This window comes from Mixophyes fleayi, chromosome 1 (genome assembly GCF_038048845.1).
Source record: "Mixophyes fleayi isolate aMixFle1 chromosome 1, aMixFle1.hap1, whole genome shotgun sequence".
Taxonomy (NCBI): domain Eukaryota; kingdom Metazoa; phylum Chordata; class Amphibia; order Anura; family Limnodynastidae; genus Mixophyes; species Mixophyes fleayi.
Genome location: NC_134402.1, coordinates 379,010,340 through 379,025,433, shown reverse-complemented (window position 1 = coordinate 379,025,433; position 15,094 = coordinate 379,010,340). Strand labels below are relative to the sequence as shown.

The window sequence follows — 15,094 nt, the reverse complement described above, 5'->3', positions numbered from 1 at the left end:
AGGAATACATTTGAAAATGGGGACTATATTACCATCTACTCTTTCCAGTAAATCTACAACACATTGCATCACTTAATAATTAATTATCTATGTCTGCCCTTGAACTGGAACAGAGCATGTTTACTCAGCAGTGGGAGACGTCATTTTGATTCATAACTTAGGATTTATTTTTTTTGCTGATGCCCATCTGCTGTAGGTGCATGATTACTACTAGTGCAACATTCATGCACATGAATAGTGATGTATTTCTAGAAACAATCCCAGCTGTTCTGTGTATGCTCCACTATTGTATGCAGCTGCCATTGCGTTGTACACCCAACCCAGTGCTTTTAAATTAATTTGTTCAATCATTTTGTACTTATAAACAAAACAACAACATTGGAAGCTTTCATGTACATACTATTGATTGATGTATATTATTATCATCATTATTATTATTATTATTATTAATAATCATTTCTAATCACAGTGCATCCATGTAACACATGGTTTATATGTGATATCTCATGTAAGAGACGTGTAAGCGCTGAGTGGTTTTGAACTACATCAGCTATGATGCATATTTGCTAGGCATGCCACAGTCCAGAGGCAGACGGACGGCTCTGGGGAACCCTCTGCTCGTGACCTCCTCTTCCATTTGGGCCAGCGAGTAGAACTGCAAGAGACTAACCAGGCTCAACTTCTTCAGTGTATACAAGGGGCGATATCCCGTTGGGATTCCCTGCAGGGGCCCTAGAATCTTCCCCAGGCACCTTCTCCTAGTGTGAATGCCGCTACGTCCAGGAGATTACGCATACCTATTCCTGAGAAGTATGGTGGTAACCCCAAGGGATGTCGAGGATTTCTTAATCATTGTTGCATCCAATTTGAACTCGCACCGGAGAATTTCTCTTCTGAGAGAGCTAAGGTAGCTTACATCATATCCCTTCTCACCGGACAGGACCTGGCCTGGGCCTCCCCGTTATGGGAACGTAATGATGTGTCTCTTTACAATTCCTCTACATTCATCGAAAATTTTCGTAAAGTATTTGATGAGCCCAGCCGAGTGTCTTCTGCCGCTTCCAGTCTTCTTTCTCTACGTCAAGGATCCCTCTCTGCTGGGCAGTATGCTGTCCAATTCCGTACCTTCGCCTCAGAGCTGGGGTGGAACGATGAGGCTTTGACAGCTACCTTTTGGAAATGGTTATCCGATCCTATCAAGGATGCTCTCGCTTCCCGGGATCTTCCTACTAAACTGGACGAGCTGGTCTCACTTAACATCAAAGTGAACATTCACCAACAAGAACACTCTCTGGAGAGAGACCAAGGCCGCCGCCTCGCCCGTTTATCGCCTCTGTTCCAGTCTCCGGCTCCTCCGGCCGAAGAGTCTATGCAGATTGGTCGTTCCCGTCTCTCCCGGGATAAAAGAGAACACGGATTAAGAACCGTCTCTGCCTGTATTGTGGGGAGTCCGGTCACCTGCTATTAACTTGTCCTAAGAGTCTGGGAAACTCCACCTCCTAGGCAATAGAAGGGAGGTTGTCCTAGGATCCAGTTTCCATACTCCCTGTTCTCTCAAGGATACCAACTTCTTGATGCCAGTTACCCTTGAGTCTACGGATGTCTTCCTGGAATGTTCCGCCTTTGTGGATTCTGCATCCGCAGGGAACTTCATTTCTGCCACTCTTGTGTCTAAGCTCCGTATACCCTCTCATCCGTTGCCGCAACCGTTGGTTCTCACTGCAGTGGATGGTAACCGAGTCAGCAACGGTTCCATCACCTGCTTCACTAGTCCAGTATGGTTGCAGATAGGGGTACTTCACCACGAGCGGATCAAGTTCCTGGTCATTCCTCAATCCGTCAATTCTGTCATTTTGGGTTTGCCCTGGCTCAGAACTCATTCTCCTCAGTTTGATTGGCTTCATGCCCAGGTATCCTCATGGGGTGCTTCTTGTTTCAACAGATGCCTCTCTAAGGTGCACCCACCTGCCTTGCCTTTAACTTGTCTCCCAGTCTAAGCTTCCGAGCCTTACCTAGAGTTCCTCGATGTTTTCAGCAAATCTGCCACTAAGAGTCTACCTCCACATCGTGCGTGGGATTGTCCCATCGAACTCATGCCCGGCAAAACCATCCCTAAGGGCAGGGTTTACCCGCTATCTGTACCGGAGACCGAAGCCATGTCACAGTACATCTCTGACAATCTTCAGCGAGGCTTTATCAGGAAATTCTCCTCTCCCGCGGGGGCCAGATTCTTCTTTGTCAAAAAAAAGGATGGTTCCTTAAGACCATGTATTGATTACCGTCTCCTTAACGCAATAACTGTCAAGAATTGCTACCCTCTCCCCCTTATTACAGAACTGTTCGATCGCATCCGGGGTGCCAAGATCTTCTCCAAACTTGATCTCAGAGGAGCTTACAATCTGGTACGCATTCGTAAGTCGATGAGTGGAAAACAGCATTCAACAATCGTGATGGTTATCCGATCCTATCAAGGATGCTCTAATTATGTGCATTATACGCCAAAAATCGCCTACTTCTCTCCTTAATGAATCAAGCCCGCTATTTCAAAAAGGTAAATTCTGTGAACATCAGACCCAACTGTCCATCATATACGTGCAACCAGATATCCAGCACCTAGTCCCAATACCAACCAAATAGTTACATGGTCAGCATAACGTTTTTAGACCACTACCACATATAATAATATTCAAGTCTATTATTATCCTTTTTGTTGTAGAGTGCCAAAATATTCTGCAGAGGTGTGTGACTAAAATCAATGCAGAATGCACCCTGGTTATCTTTTTGAAAGGTAAAATCAGAACACTCATGTAACCTTACATTTGCTCAGGCCACACCATACCTTCTTTTTGGGCCTTAAATGTAGTAAATCTGATATATATTTCTTTATCCTGAAGGTGCATCAGAATAACTTACAGGAAAGTAAACATTTAGGGTTAATGATTTTGAGTGGGGAAGAAATCGGACAGCCCAGGGAAAGACGGTACACATGGGAGCCTTATCACCACATAACCATGTAGCTTGTTAGTTAAACTTAGGAGCAGTATTGAATCTCGGTATAGAGCGCTTTCTTTTTACTGATCATAATTGTATTGTGATCAGTAGTTTTGTCATGTTGGGTATAGTGTCATATCCCTTCATTTAACGATCCTCACTGTACAGATTCACCTGTCCAACAGCAAAGAAGAAATTGTTTTCAAATACGGTATGTGCAGGTGTGAACATTGTATATCTACTGAATGACTAAAGCTGACAGACTGTGTTGGTCATAAATTATGTTGTATCGAGATTCCGAATGGATGGAATTTAATGGCACAATCTTGTTAATAAAGTCTTCACAGCACATTTAATCAAAATCATTGGGCCATTAATTGACACAATTGTTTGATTTTCATTTGAACCTGTCCTACTGAGAGTCATCGAAGATTTTAGTTAAAATGCGCTGCTGTAACATTTTCAGACTGCTGCAGGCTGAAACTATCTTTCTATGTGGATTGAATTCCTAATAATGTGTATTGGTATTTATGTGGGATCCTGTAACTTTCTCATCTAGCTATTCCATTTGGTCAGAAGTTGACTGGTAGTGAAGCATTAACATATATTCACTTTAAAGAGAGTTAATGCATTATTGACTTTGCATTACTTCTTACAGAATAGTAATGAATCGAGCAGCTAGGTGTACAGTGGAGGGAAGGTGCTGTGTTTGATGGAATCATTAGAGCGTTTTCCAATTAGTAATAAATGGGCAATGCTTTTAATCAGGCTTGGTGTCAACCATAGTTATGTAACCTATGGTAGATTGTACAGTAAATTAAATTAAGGAGAAAGATGATGCTTTGCCAATTATGTTCCCACGCATTAGTATTTATGGTCAAAAATAAGAACCATCTAACCAAGGACAAGCATAAAGGCTAACTAGCTAATAGCAAGTCCCATGTTTCTCCTGTGCCTTCTTCAAGATTCTGCTTGTTCTCTAATCTCTGAATTATTCTAACTGATGGCAGTCATAAGAGAACTACTTTGTAACTGATCCTGTTTCCCAGGCCCCATGATTTAAATGTTTTTTAATTTCATGACATTGAAATGCTTGTTTTTAACACTTCATGGGAAGAATACACCACTTAGAAATAGTCCGTCCCGTGTCTGGCTGATGAGTGAGGGGATATGATATTTTGCAGCACTTCAAGTCCAAGTAGAATCAAACCAGGCTGTCATTTGTCCATATACTCAAACAGGGACGATAATGCAGCAATTGACAGCCAGTAAATGATGTCATTTTCTTGAGATAATTTTAAACAGATATGCAAAGAAGAGAATATTCATATCCATTGGTATAAAGTTATGTGACTCAGTAATATGATACCAAGTTGCATAAAAGAAGGTCCATATAGTCCATCACTTCCAAATGTCCCGATTTAGGTGGGACAGTCCAGATTTGAGGACTCTATCCCACCATGCAGATTGGGACAGCTTGGTCCCGATTGGACCCGAATGGAGGGAGGAATGTATAAATCCATTTACTTACATCCAGCGGTGAACGGGTGTTTTATGAGCGCAACAATTGCATGGTCTAGTAAGGGGTGGCCAAGTGAATGAGAAGCACAATAAACATCTGCAGGAGTGTGGCCAGCCCCCCAAATGATATAACTCCGCCCCTGTTGTTACATGGCCACACCCCATGACCCTCTATGTCATCATTTGAACAGCCACAATGTTTGGAGGTATGGGTTATACATTTAAACGCTAAATCCACTGTTCTATTCAAAAATTTGTAAAACACCCCACCCCCGTTGTTGGCCCCCATTTGAATGAAAGATGAGCATTAGGGACCACTCCCCCCCCCCTTACAATGTGTAGACTGCAATATGAATTCCATGTCAGCCCTGCATCCTGGCCCCATAATTGCGCTACTTCAGGCCAGTGATGTTCGAGGTGCCAGAGACGATAGCTGTTGCAAGTGTGAACAAGCAGTGTTCATGAAAATAATCCCCCCACTTTCTATATTTTGTGTATATGGCTTCTTACATGCTTTCACTGTATTGGTCAGATAAATCGCTATGGCAATAACTTGTACCATGAGGAACTTCTTGTGACCTTTAGAGGGACATTAAGTAAACAGATTACTTTCACTACAGAATTCTTATGACCTGCAGTATTGGAGGGAGACATCTAACTAGTGAAAGGGTTTCCATGGATGGCTCCATTGCAAAACACATGGCATAGAGGTGAAAAGAAAAAGAAAACACTGATACAAGAAAAAGTATATATCTTTCCATTGTGAGGGGCCGGGCTGTAACAGCACAGTCAGTACCACATGAGAGAGTGGTGGTTTCTGCAGATAATACATTAGAATGTACCCATTGCTTAGACACTGTAGAGTAGTTTGTGGGTTGAACCAATATTCATGAGAAAGAAGCATCTCGATTCACTAGAAACTAGTGACATGATAAACATTGTTCCATTTCAAAGTGAAAATGGATAATTCCTCTGTCCACTTCAATTTGTTAAAAAAAAATATATTTTTTTACATACATTTGTTTTGCAGTGTGCATTAATCATTGGCATGAAATCTAGAATTTTATGTAATTTGTGCAGTAATCGTGTACTCTTTCTTCTAGAATCTGGAGAAAGTATTCCTGGAGTTTAACCACACGGAGCTCTTGGAATTCTATAACAAGGTACGTATTGTTGACAAAATGACTTTTCTGTGTCATAAATCTTTTTATCACATCTGAACCATATCCTTATTCTCTTACAACTGTGAACTCTGCAAATGTAAAGCATATGTGCTCATCAACACTGCCTAGCGTGGGATATGATTATCAGCATATGGGCTGCTGCCATACCTACTGCTTGTTGCTCCATTCTGTACTGATAATGTGGAAAAATAATGTCTATATATTATTGGTATTGTCTCTGCTTGAATTAACACGTTTGTCAAAAATGTAACCGCATACCAGGACCGCAGGATCCACCCAAAGGATGTACCCTCATGTCCAAGTCAGTTCATCTTTTCCAAATACTGTCATACGAAACCATTTTTGCTAGATGGATCTTTTCTAAATACCTTATTGTTAATTAAATGTTTTATTTTGTTTTGTCATTGACTTAAAATATTGACCATTCCTTATGTATGTGTATATTTAAACAGTAGCTCCACTTAAAATGTATTTTTACATAATTTGCCCCTTTAGCCCACCTTGCAGAGCTGTGGGAGTCTTGTGCTAGGGACTCTGTAGTTGACATCTAGCTTCCACCAGTGCTGCACCAGTTTATTGTCCCCATGTTTGCAGCAAGTAACAGATCAAACTCCAACCATGTTGTCTTAATTTCTAACACAGGTGCTGATTGGACAGATCTTCTAGTTAACGTTAGGGTTGGTAATGCTCTACCCTGGCAGGGGTGAGTTCTCCCAAACTGCAGAGGGTGCCTCTCTTATCCCAAACACCAAACAAGGTCAGGCGCCCAGTGCTATGGATCTTGGGATCTCTGTGCTCCCCCTCCTACCTTAAATCTCCACTGGTCTCTCCATTCTGCACAGATGTTAGCCTTAAAGAAAGAAAACCACTACAACTTTGTTCCTGCACTTAATACGAAAGTAGAAAAAAAGTTAATTTTCTTTAAATCTGTCTATAGTCTCTCAAAATATTATCAATTAATACATGTGAAATATGATGTACACATGAGGCAGATAGATGGAACATACTTTGTTGTACTAAAAATAGATAAAAAATATTGCACATTAAACAATAATGGGGTTGTCCTCTAATGGGTCAATAATTAGCTATACAAAATTCAGCAATGAAAACGTATTGCTTTAATTATTGCATATATTGCGTTAAGTGGTACATTTATTGCCTATATAACGAGAAAAAAAATCTATATATATTATTTTTTCTGTTTAGAGATTGTGAATTTAATTTCCATCTTTAGAAATCGCCTTCATTTACCTTTCTGTGCACAGAAGATTAAGCACAATCAAAAGATGGAATTTTTTTCTCCATAGCAGCTCAGCCTCCACTACAGTGCCAAACGAGAAACCGTAATTTGCTATTATAAAAAACAGGTGTTCAATTCTCTGAAATCTTGGATATTCATTTAAGTTTTCAAATGAAATGGCTTTTTATGAAATTGATATTCTAAGATTCTGTTACTTTTTAATAACTCTGCGCAAATACATTTAATATGCATAGCTTCAACACTGCTCTGTTTTTGTGTGTGTAAATAATCTTTATACATGAAATTTCTTCTTTTTTTTTAATAGCTCGAGACTATCCAAGCACAGCTGGATTCCCTTACGTGATGTCTTAAAGAACGGGCTCTTCCACTGCACTCCTGCCACCTCATTATTTTGTATAGAAGATAGATTGCCAAGCTGTGTTTGTTAAAGGAATCAATGGGCTGCTTCCTGTAAAATTATATGGCTTATCTCCTCTTAGACTAGCAACATTAGCCAAGGGATATCATTGTGAAGAATGCCGAGAGTCTAATTGACTTTCGAGTTTGATTGTGTGAATACAGAGTATACTATGAATTATTTTAATAATACAGAAGAAAGTAATGATCATTCCATTCTTCATTTATAATTCTACCATATCAATAATAAAAAAAAACATGTACGCATTACCTGAAGCAGAACATTCTGAATAATTTTACACACATGGAGAAACATCAAAATCACAAGGAACATTTAAATCGTTTTAGAAGTTTTGTTAAAACATGTCGGTGAGACATCATGACATTGACTTTTAGTCAATGTCAGCTATTGTGATATCTTGTTCTGTTTATCTATCCATTTTATCCATCAGTATTCTCCACACATTCCCTTATAACATTGTTCACTTACAAAAATATGCCATAACCAAATTGATTAAAGAAGGAATCCTCCATGACTCTCAACTACAGAGCAAACCCCCTTCCTCGCTATTTAGGATCCGGTGTCCGAGACATCTGCCGCATGTCGGATATTCTCTCCACCAACACCTCTGTAATGGTCAATTCTTCTGCCGGAAATGAAAGGAGAGTTTAGAATTTCAGCACTCTTAACGCCTCTCGTGTGGAAAGCATTGATTGGACAGCTGATGCTGCATCCACTCAATGCTATTTGCAGACGAGTAATGGGCCTTAAAAATTATTTCTCCAACTGGAGCATTGACTGTTATAGGCACTGGTGAATAGAGTATCTGACAAATGGAATGGCTGGAGTCTGAAATACAGCACCCACACCTTATTTTTAGTTGGGAGGAGGAGATTTTACTCTGTAATATAAGATTTAAGTTCATAGTAGAGAGCTTCCTTATGGAAAAGTAAATGTAGAAGAGAGTAAGCTACGCTAGGATGAAGTGTGACGTTGTAGATATCTGTGGCTACAGTCAATGGGATACATACAATAGACTGTGATGCTGGCTATTGTAACACTGTTTCTAGAAGTTTAGCTACCACATTGTACTATCATTGTTATCATTTAAAGGACTCCCAACACCAGAAAATAATGTGTTATGTGCATTCGACTTCTATCCAGTATCTGCTCTTTGTAGCATAAGTCCTACTTTCACCATTAGGTTTCTGAATGTGAATCATTTCATTCCATCTTTCTCCTCCTCCTCCAACAGCAAATCATTTGTAAATTAAAGTGGAATTTTTAACAGTAGAGCCTTAGAGTACGGCTTTACATAAGTCTTTGATGCCCTTTCCTTGTCTGATAATAGGTAGACATGAAAAATATGGTATTGCCAAGACCAACCAATCATTTTCCATTTGGAATCTTTATACTACAGTTTAGAAAATGAAAGCAAATGTCTGAATGGTCTAATGGATAATACAAGTTTTTCTACACAATTACATGCCATTTTCAGACATGCACTCATAGGGGCATATTCAATTAGGCTTCCAGTCCACAGGAACGCGCCGCAAAGTCAATCCACGGTACTGCAATAACGTGGATTTTTGTGCGCACCCCATAGGGTTGTGTAGAAAATCCGCATTATTGCGGTACCATATAACCGACAATACTGCGCAGGTAACACGTGTTACCGCGGACCGGAAACCTAATTGAAGATGCCCCATAGTGTCTGAAGCATGTAAGAAGGTGTATACTATGGTAGTATATACACATTAATTCGTATTTGATACACTTTTTCAGCTAATCACTTCAAGTTTATTCTACAAACATTGACTGTCAGGATGAAACTTACAGCACATAACAATGTCCTTGTTTTGCATTTACAAGACTTTGCTTTTAACTGTCTATGGATTTACAGTACATTACTTTGTTGAAATTCATTTGTTATTGTTTAGATACAGAGCATAAATGTTTATATCAAATCTCCAATGATCTTCCCTTAGGGCTTGTGTTGCCAAATAAAGTGACAGGTTGAGATGATGGAAAATCTGAGCTGAGTGTGAAAGTCATTGCATGAGATTTTCTGTCCAGATATATACATTATGGTTGCAGTACAAATGGAGAGCTAAACATCAATGTCTGCCTATGCAGGTGAAGAGCTGAAGGATAAAAGAAGACAAACACATGATTGGGAAAATGTTAACTAACTGGTAATATAAATGCACCATTGCTGCCTAAAACAGCGTTCTGCAGAGGTGATTTTGCAATTGCAAATATGTAAAAAATATATTGCTTAGTAGTTGGAAATAAGATAGTGATGCAGTACCACCACCTATTAGTGACAATATAGAGTCAAATTCTTAACCCCTGTTTAATTTCCAACTAACGCAGGGTGCTCCGGCAGGGTGGAAAATCATATTTGCCAATGACACCCCCAGCTGATTATTATAAAGCAGAATAACATGAGCCAATTTCCACTGCATTGTGTGTTTTGCAGTACTGTAATGATGGCCACACATGCTGTCGGGTATTGTAAAGTGTGGTTCCCTAAAATGGGTGTGATGTCTCGTATCTATCCCATCTAAACTGATCAGATGGTTATCAGATATGATGGAAAATGTGGTTAGAAGTTCACTATTGGATGCTGCCTATGAATGATCTTACAAAGGCATAAGCTCCTACTGTGTCAGACTGGAGCATGAAGGGCCCACAGGGGGAATACAATGATAGGGGTCCACCAGAGGGGGGGTGTCCAGTTACTAGAGACGGGTAAACAAACCGTGGTATGGTAAGCCCATGAAGGACAGCTAGCACCATAGTGTAATATATAAAGAATACACAGTCTTAACCTGCCCCATAGATTGGGCAGAACAGTCACCAAAAATCGGGATTGTACCACTAGAATAAAAACATATGATAGACTGTCCTACCTGTTCTTGTCACTTTCACCACCTGTGACTGCTGGTTTCTTTAGTTGCGGCTTGTCTGGATCCTAGAATGTTGGGGGCCCTATTTGGAAAAAAAATGGGTATGTTTAGAAAATTCCAACCAGCTCTGGCGTTAAATCAATTGGACCCATGATTAATACTTAGGCCTTCCTCCAGCTCCAAGATTAAGTATTTACATTTAATAAATAGATCTATATCCTCCAACCAACCTAAACATTAAAGTAATAGTATTCCCATTTAAAAAATAAATCTATTTCCCTCTCTCCACACAGACCCAGCAATAAATTAATAGCATTTACGTATAATAAACATGCCTATTTCCCGCAACCGTCACTACCATTAAATAATTCATATTGACATTTAATAAATAGACCTCATGCTCCTCAAACTCAGCCCCACATTCCATTAATAGCCCCCAAACCACCCCATCTTAAATTAATAGTCCCCACTATAAAATGAAATTGCCTTACCATCACCCCACAGACTCGTTAATTAGCCACCACCTACCTCACACACACACTAAATTGCCAAAAGCCCCCTGTGCCATCACATACACATTACTGTGCACCTTCATCACCATGCTGTACCCCCTTATGATCACACTGTGCCCTCCATGCTATTTTTGCTCCCCCCTTCACCTGCCCCCCTTCACCCTGTGCCATGCTGCTTTTGCTCCCTCCTTCTACTGGCCCCGTTCATCACCCTGTGCCATGCTGCTTTTGCTCCCCCCTTCCTCAACCTGGGCCATGCTGCTTTTGCTCCCCCCTTCATCACCTTGTGCCATGCTGCCCCCCTTCATCACCCTGTGCATTCCTGCTCCCCCTTTTACTCTGTGCCCTGCTTCCCCCCTTTCATCACTCTGTCATGCTGCTTCCCTCCCCTTTTTCATTATTCTGTGTCATGCTGCCCCCCCCTTTCATCACTCTGTCATGCTCCTCCCTCCACTTTCATCACCATGTCATGCTCCTCCCTCCCCTTTCATCACCATGTCATGCTCCTCCCCCCCTTTCATCACTCTGTGTCATGCTGCTCCCCCCTTCACTATGCACCATCCTGCTTTCCTCCCCATGCCACCGTTCCTTTTCTTACCTTCTTATAGGCTTCCTCTCTTCTCTTCTGTCTTCTTTCTTGCTCCTCTCTGCGCCGCTCCTCACTGAATGTCGGGCGTGGCGTGATGAAGTCACACTTGACATTCAATGCGAACAGAGCAGAGAGGAAGGAGGAAGACGCCGGCGTCGCGATCACGTGAGTAGTGTTTGCTTTTTTTTAAAAAAAAGCACACATTCCCCTCCACCAACGAAGGGGGGAGCCATCAGGGGTCGGGGCCTACCGGGGATACCAGCAGGCCAGTCCAACCCTGGGCTCCCACATATTCCAGGTGATTCAGACAAAGTATCGCATGACCAGAAATTGTCCATTCTTGCTACCCCCATATATGTATCCATATTGGATCCTGTTACTCGACACTGAGGTAAAGAAAAAGGATTGACTAACTTTATCCTCCACATAGGGGCCTTTTTTGCTCTCATATCTGATCAGATTGCACTGATACTGACCAATCTTATTGTAAAGTGAGTGATATTTGTACTAAGTTATTAACTATTTTAGGGTATGTTTGAATATATGCAGTAAATATGTATTTTCAGTATTTATATGTTTTTACCATACGCATATATGAAGAGTGTAATGTGGTAGTTTTCATTTGAGAAGTTGAAAATGAGATTTGCCAGTGAAAATCCTGCACTTGCCCTTTTCTGGAAAGTTCAGTGTTTAAATGTAGAGTGTCTTATTACAGTTGCATGTTTTTACTATGGATAGATCTATGTACTTGGTGTATTTGTCAGTGTAGAGATTCAGTGCGGTCTCATACACCTATCAGCCATAACATTAAAACTACCTGGAAATTTTGTGTTGGACCTCCTCATGCTGCCAAAACAGCTCTCACCCATCGAGGCATGGATTCCACAAGACCGCTGAAGGCGTCCTGTGGTATCTAGCACTAAGACGTTAGCAGTAGATCCTTTAAGTCCTGTGAGTTGCGAGGTGGGTTCTCCACGGCGTGTACCTGGTCTGCAACAATGTTTAACATTCACATGAATGCCAGGACCCAAGGTTTCCCATTAGAACATTGCCCAGAGCATCACACTGCCTCCGCTGGATTGCCCTTTTCCCATAGGTGGATTGGCTATAGAACCTCAGGAGGCAGACTAATGTCTAATTGCTGGAAAAAAATTACATGTGGAGCTACTTCGGCCAGTCCACAGTCTCCTGGATTATTTTAAAAAATAAATGAAACGAGCCCAGGATGCCTTAAACGAACCAGGTGGCAATGAGGGGGCAAAATGCTGCAGTAACAAGATAAGTGTGTAAGTGTGAAGGAGAGGGGGGCTGTATACTGACATAATGTGTAAGGGAAAGGCTGCTGTACCACTATACTATGTGAGGAAATGGGGGGCTGCTGCCACACCACTATACTATGTGAGGATGGTAGGGGGGAAGGCTGCTACACCACTATATCCTGTGAGGATGGGGGGGACTGCTACATCACAATACTATATGAGGATAAGGAAGGAGGGCTGCTACACCTCTATACTATGTAAGGATTGGGGGGGCTGCAACACCACTATACTATGTGAGAATAGGGGGGGCTGCTACACCACTATACTATGTAAGGATTGGAGGGGCTGCAACACCACTATACTATGTGAGAATAGGGGGGGCTGCTACACCACTATACTATTTGAGGATGGGGGCTGCTACATTAGTATACTGTGTGAGGACGGGGGGGGGGCTTCTACACCACTATACAATGTGAGAATAGGGGGAGAGCTGCTACACCACTATACTATGTGAGAATAGGGGGAGAGCTGCTATACCACTATACTATGTGAGGATGCTGGGGGCTGCTACATTACTATACTGTGGGGACAGGGGGTCTGCTACACCACTATACTATGTGAGGATGGTGGGCTGCTACATTACTATACTGTGTGAGTACGGGGGGGGGCTGCTACACCACTATACTATGTCAGGATAGGGGGGAGAGTTGTAACGCCACTATACTATGTGAGGATAGGGGACGGGGGGGCTGCTACTGACCACTATATACTATATGGGGATAGGGGAGACTGCTACAGGGAGGAGCATTGGGCGCCAGTGACCCTGTCACTGGTTCACCAGCTGTCCTTCCTTGGACCACTTTTGGTAGGTGCTAACCACTGCATATCGGGAACACCCCTCAAGATATGCCATTTTGGAGATGCTCTGACCCAGTCGTCTAGTAATCACAATTTGACCCTTTTCAGAGAGCTTGGTCATTTTTCCTGTTTCCAACACATGAACTTCAAGAACAGATTGCTCACTTGCTGCCTAATATATCTCACCCCTTGACAGGTGCCATTATAATGAAGTAATCAGTGTTATTCACTTAACTTGTCTCGTGGTTTTAAAGTTGTGGCTGTTCGGGGTATTCTACTCTTATACATGTCTTGCAAACTGGATTACTGATTGAAGCTACAATCACTCTCTCTTATCCTCATTTACCTCTACAAGCAATAAAGGTTGACATGCCCCAGCTTAGTAAGTTCCCCTGGCAACTATTGTGTTACATTGCTCTAACTCAACGCATTTGAAGCTAGTTTTTCACCAGATCTGAGTGTACAAATGTTAGTTAGAACAGTACAGATTAATAAATGGCATGGTACAAATAAACTGTAACCCATATTAACAAATCGATTAGTGTATAATGAATGCAAATGTATAATTCATTGCAGTAGGGTACATTTGAAGAATGGTAGGGCTTGCTCACTCTAATTTGGTGTAAATGTGGTTTTCATGTACTAATTGGCGCATAATACGCTTCTCTTTCTGGCCGATGCAGATGACGTATTAGCTGCAGGTTGTTGATAGATTTTGCTTTTTTTGGTAGCAACACAACATTGTTTACAGTGGACTTCAAAATGTAAATATTTTGCAGTCTGGATACCAACTTGTCAGATTATGTATCACTTAATATTGACCCAGATACGAATATTTCATCTTGAAATGAAAACTCACATTTGGAGGGTGGGGTTCATTACATTAACAAGACAATCCAGCCTAAATTTTGAAACTGCTGCACACTCTAATATGTCTTCAGGAATTTCAATAAATGCATATTCTCTATGGTCTGGGGGGAAAAGGAGGGCAAGAATAAAAATGAATACATTGAACAGATATGAAGCTTCAAAGGGGCTAGCACTTCCCGACCTTATATTACCAGGTTGCAAAACTGGAATATTTGGAAGAGTTAGAAAATTTATCAGAAGGGACCTTCAGGCATTTTCTGAGTGAAACAATGGTATCATCTTGATAGCGGGTAAGAAATCATAAAGAACTACTTTGATCGCTAGACAGTCAATAGTGGTTTGGCTTGCAACACACAAACTCCTCGGTGGAACAGTTTTAGATCTGGATTCACACATGGTGCTAGAGGGTATCATAGCTGTGAGTTTAAAATGGGATAAAGATATTGGTCAAGTATCGACCAGAAGAGGGATCTCAGGCTGGGGTGCACCAATTATGTTGAATTTTGTTGGGAGATTTCAACAAATACAACTGTACATCTTGCATATAGTTTAACTCGCTTCCCTTACACTATTTAAAATAAGAGAGAAATAACTCAGAAAATGTGGGAATCCAATAGGATCATTCTGGAATTTGTTGTGAGAATGCCCTGGATTCAGTAGTCTCTGTACATCTGTGTGGGAATGTATTGGAAGAACAGGCATAGATGTTCCACAGATGAACCCTAGGATCTGCCTATTTG

At 41.2% G+C, this 15,094-nt stretch overlaps 1 protein-coding gene across 1 annotated transcript in view; it reads left to right on the top strand.

The window, feature by feature from the left end:
• The window catches only part of COMMD10 (COMM domain containing 10), a 262,491-nt gene extending 253,105 nt beyond the window's left edge, over positions 1 to 9,386 (top strand). Inside the window, exons 6-7 of the mRNA XM_075179456.1 lie at positions 5,616 to 5,675; positions 7,262 to 9,386. Coding sequence (XP_075035557.1) covers positions 5,616 to 5,675; positions 7,262 to 7,300 — 99 coding nt within the window. The 3' untranslated portion in view covers positions 7,301 to 9,386. The remainder of the gene's footprint in view (positions 1 to 5,615; positions 5,676 to 7,261) is intronic.
• The last annotated feature ends 5,708 nt before the right edge of the window (positions 9,387 to 15,094 follow it).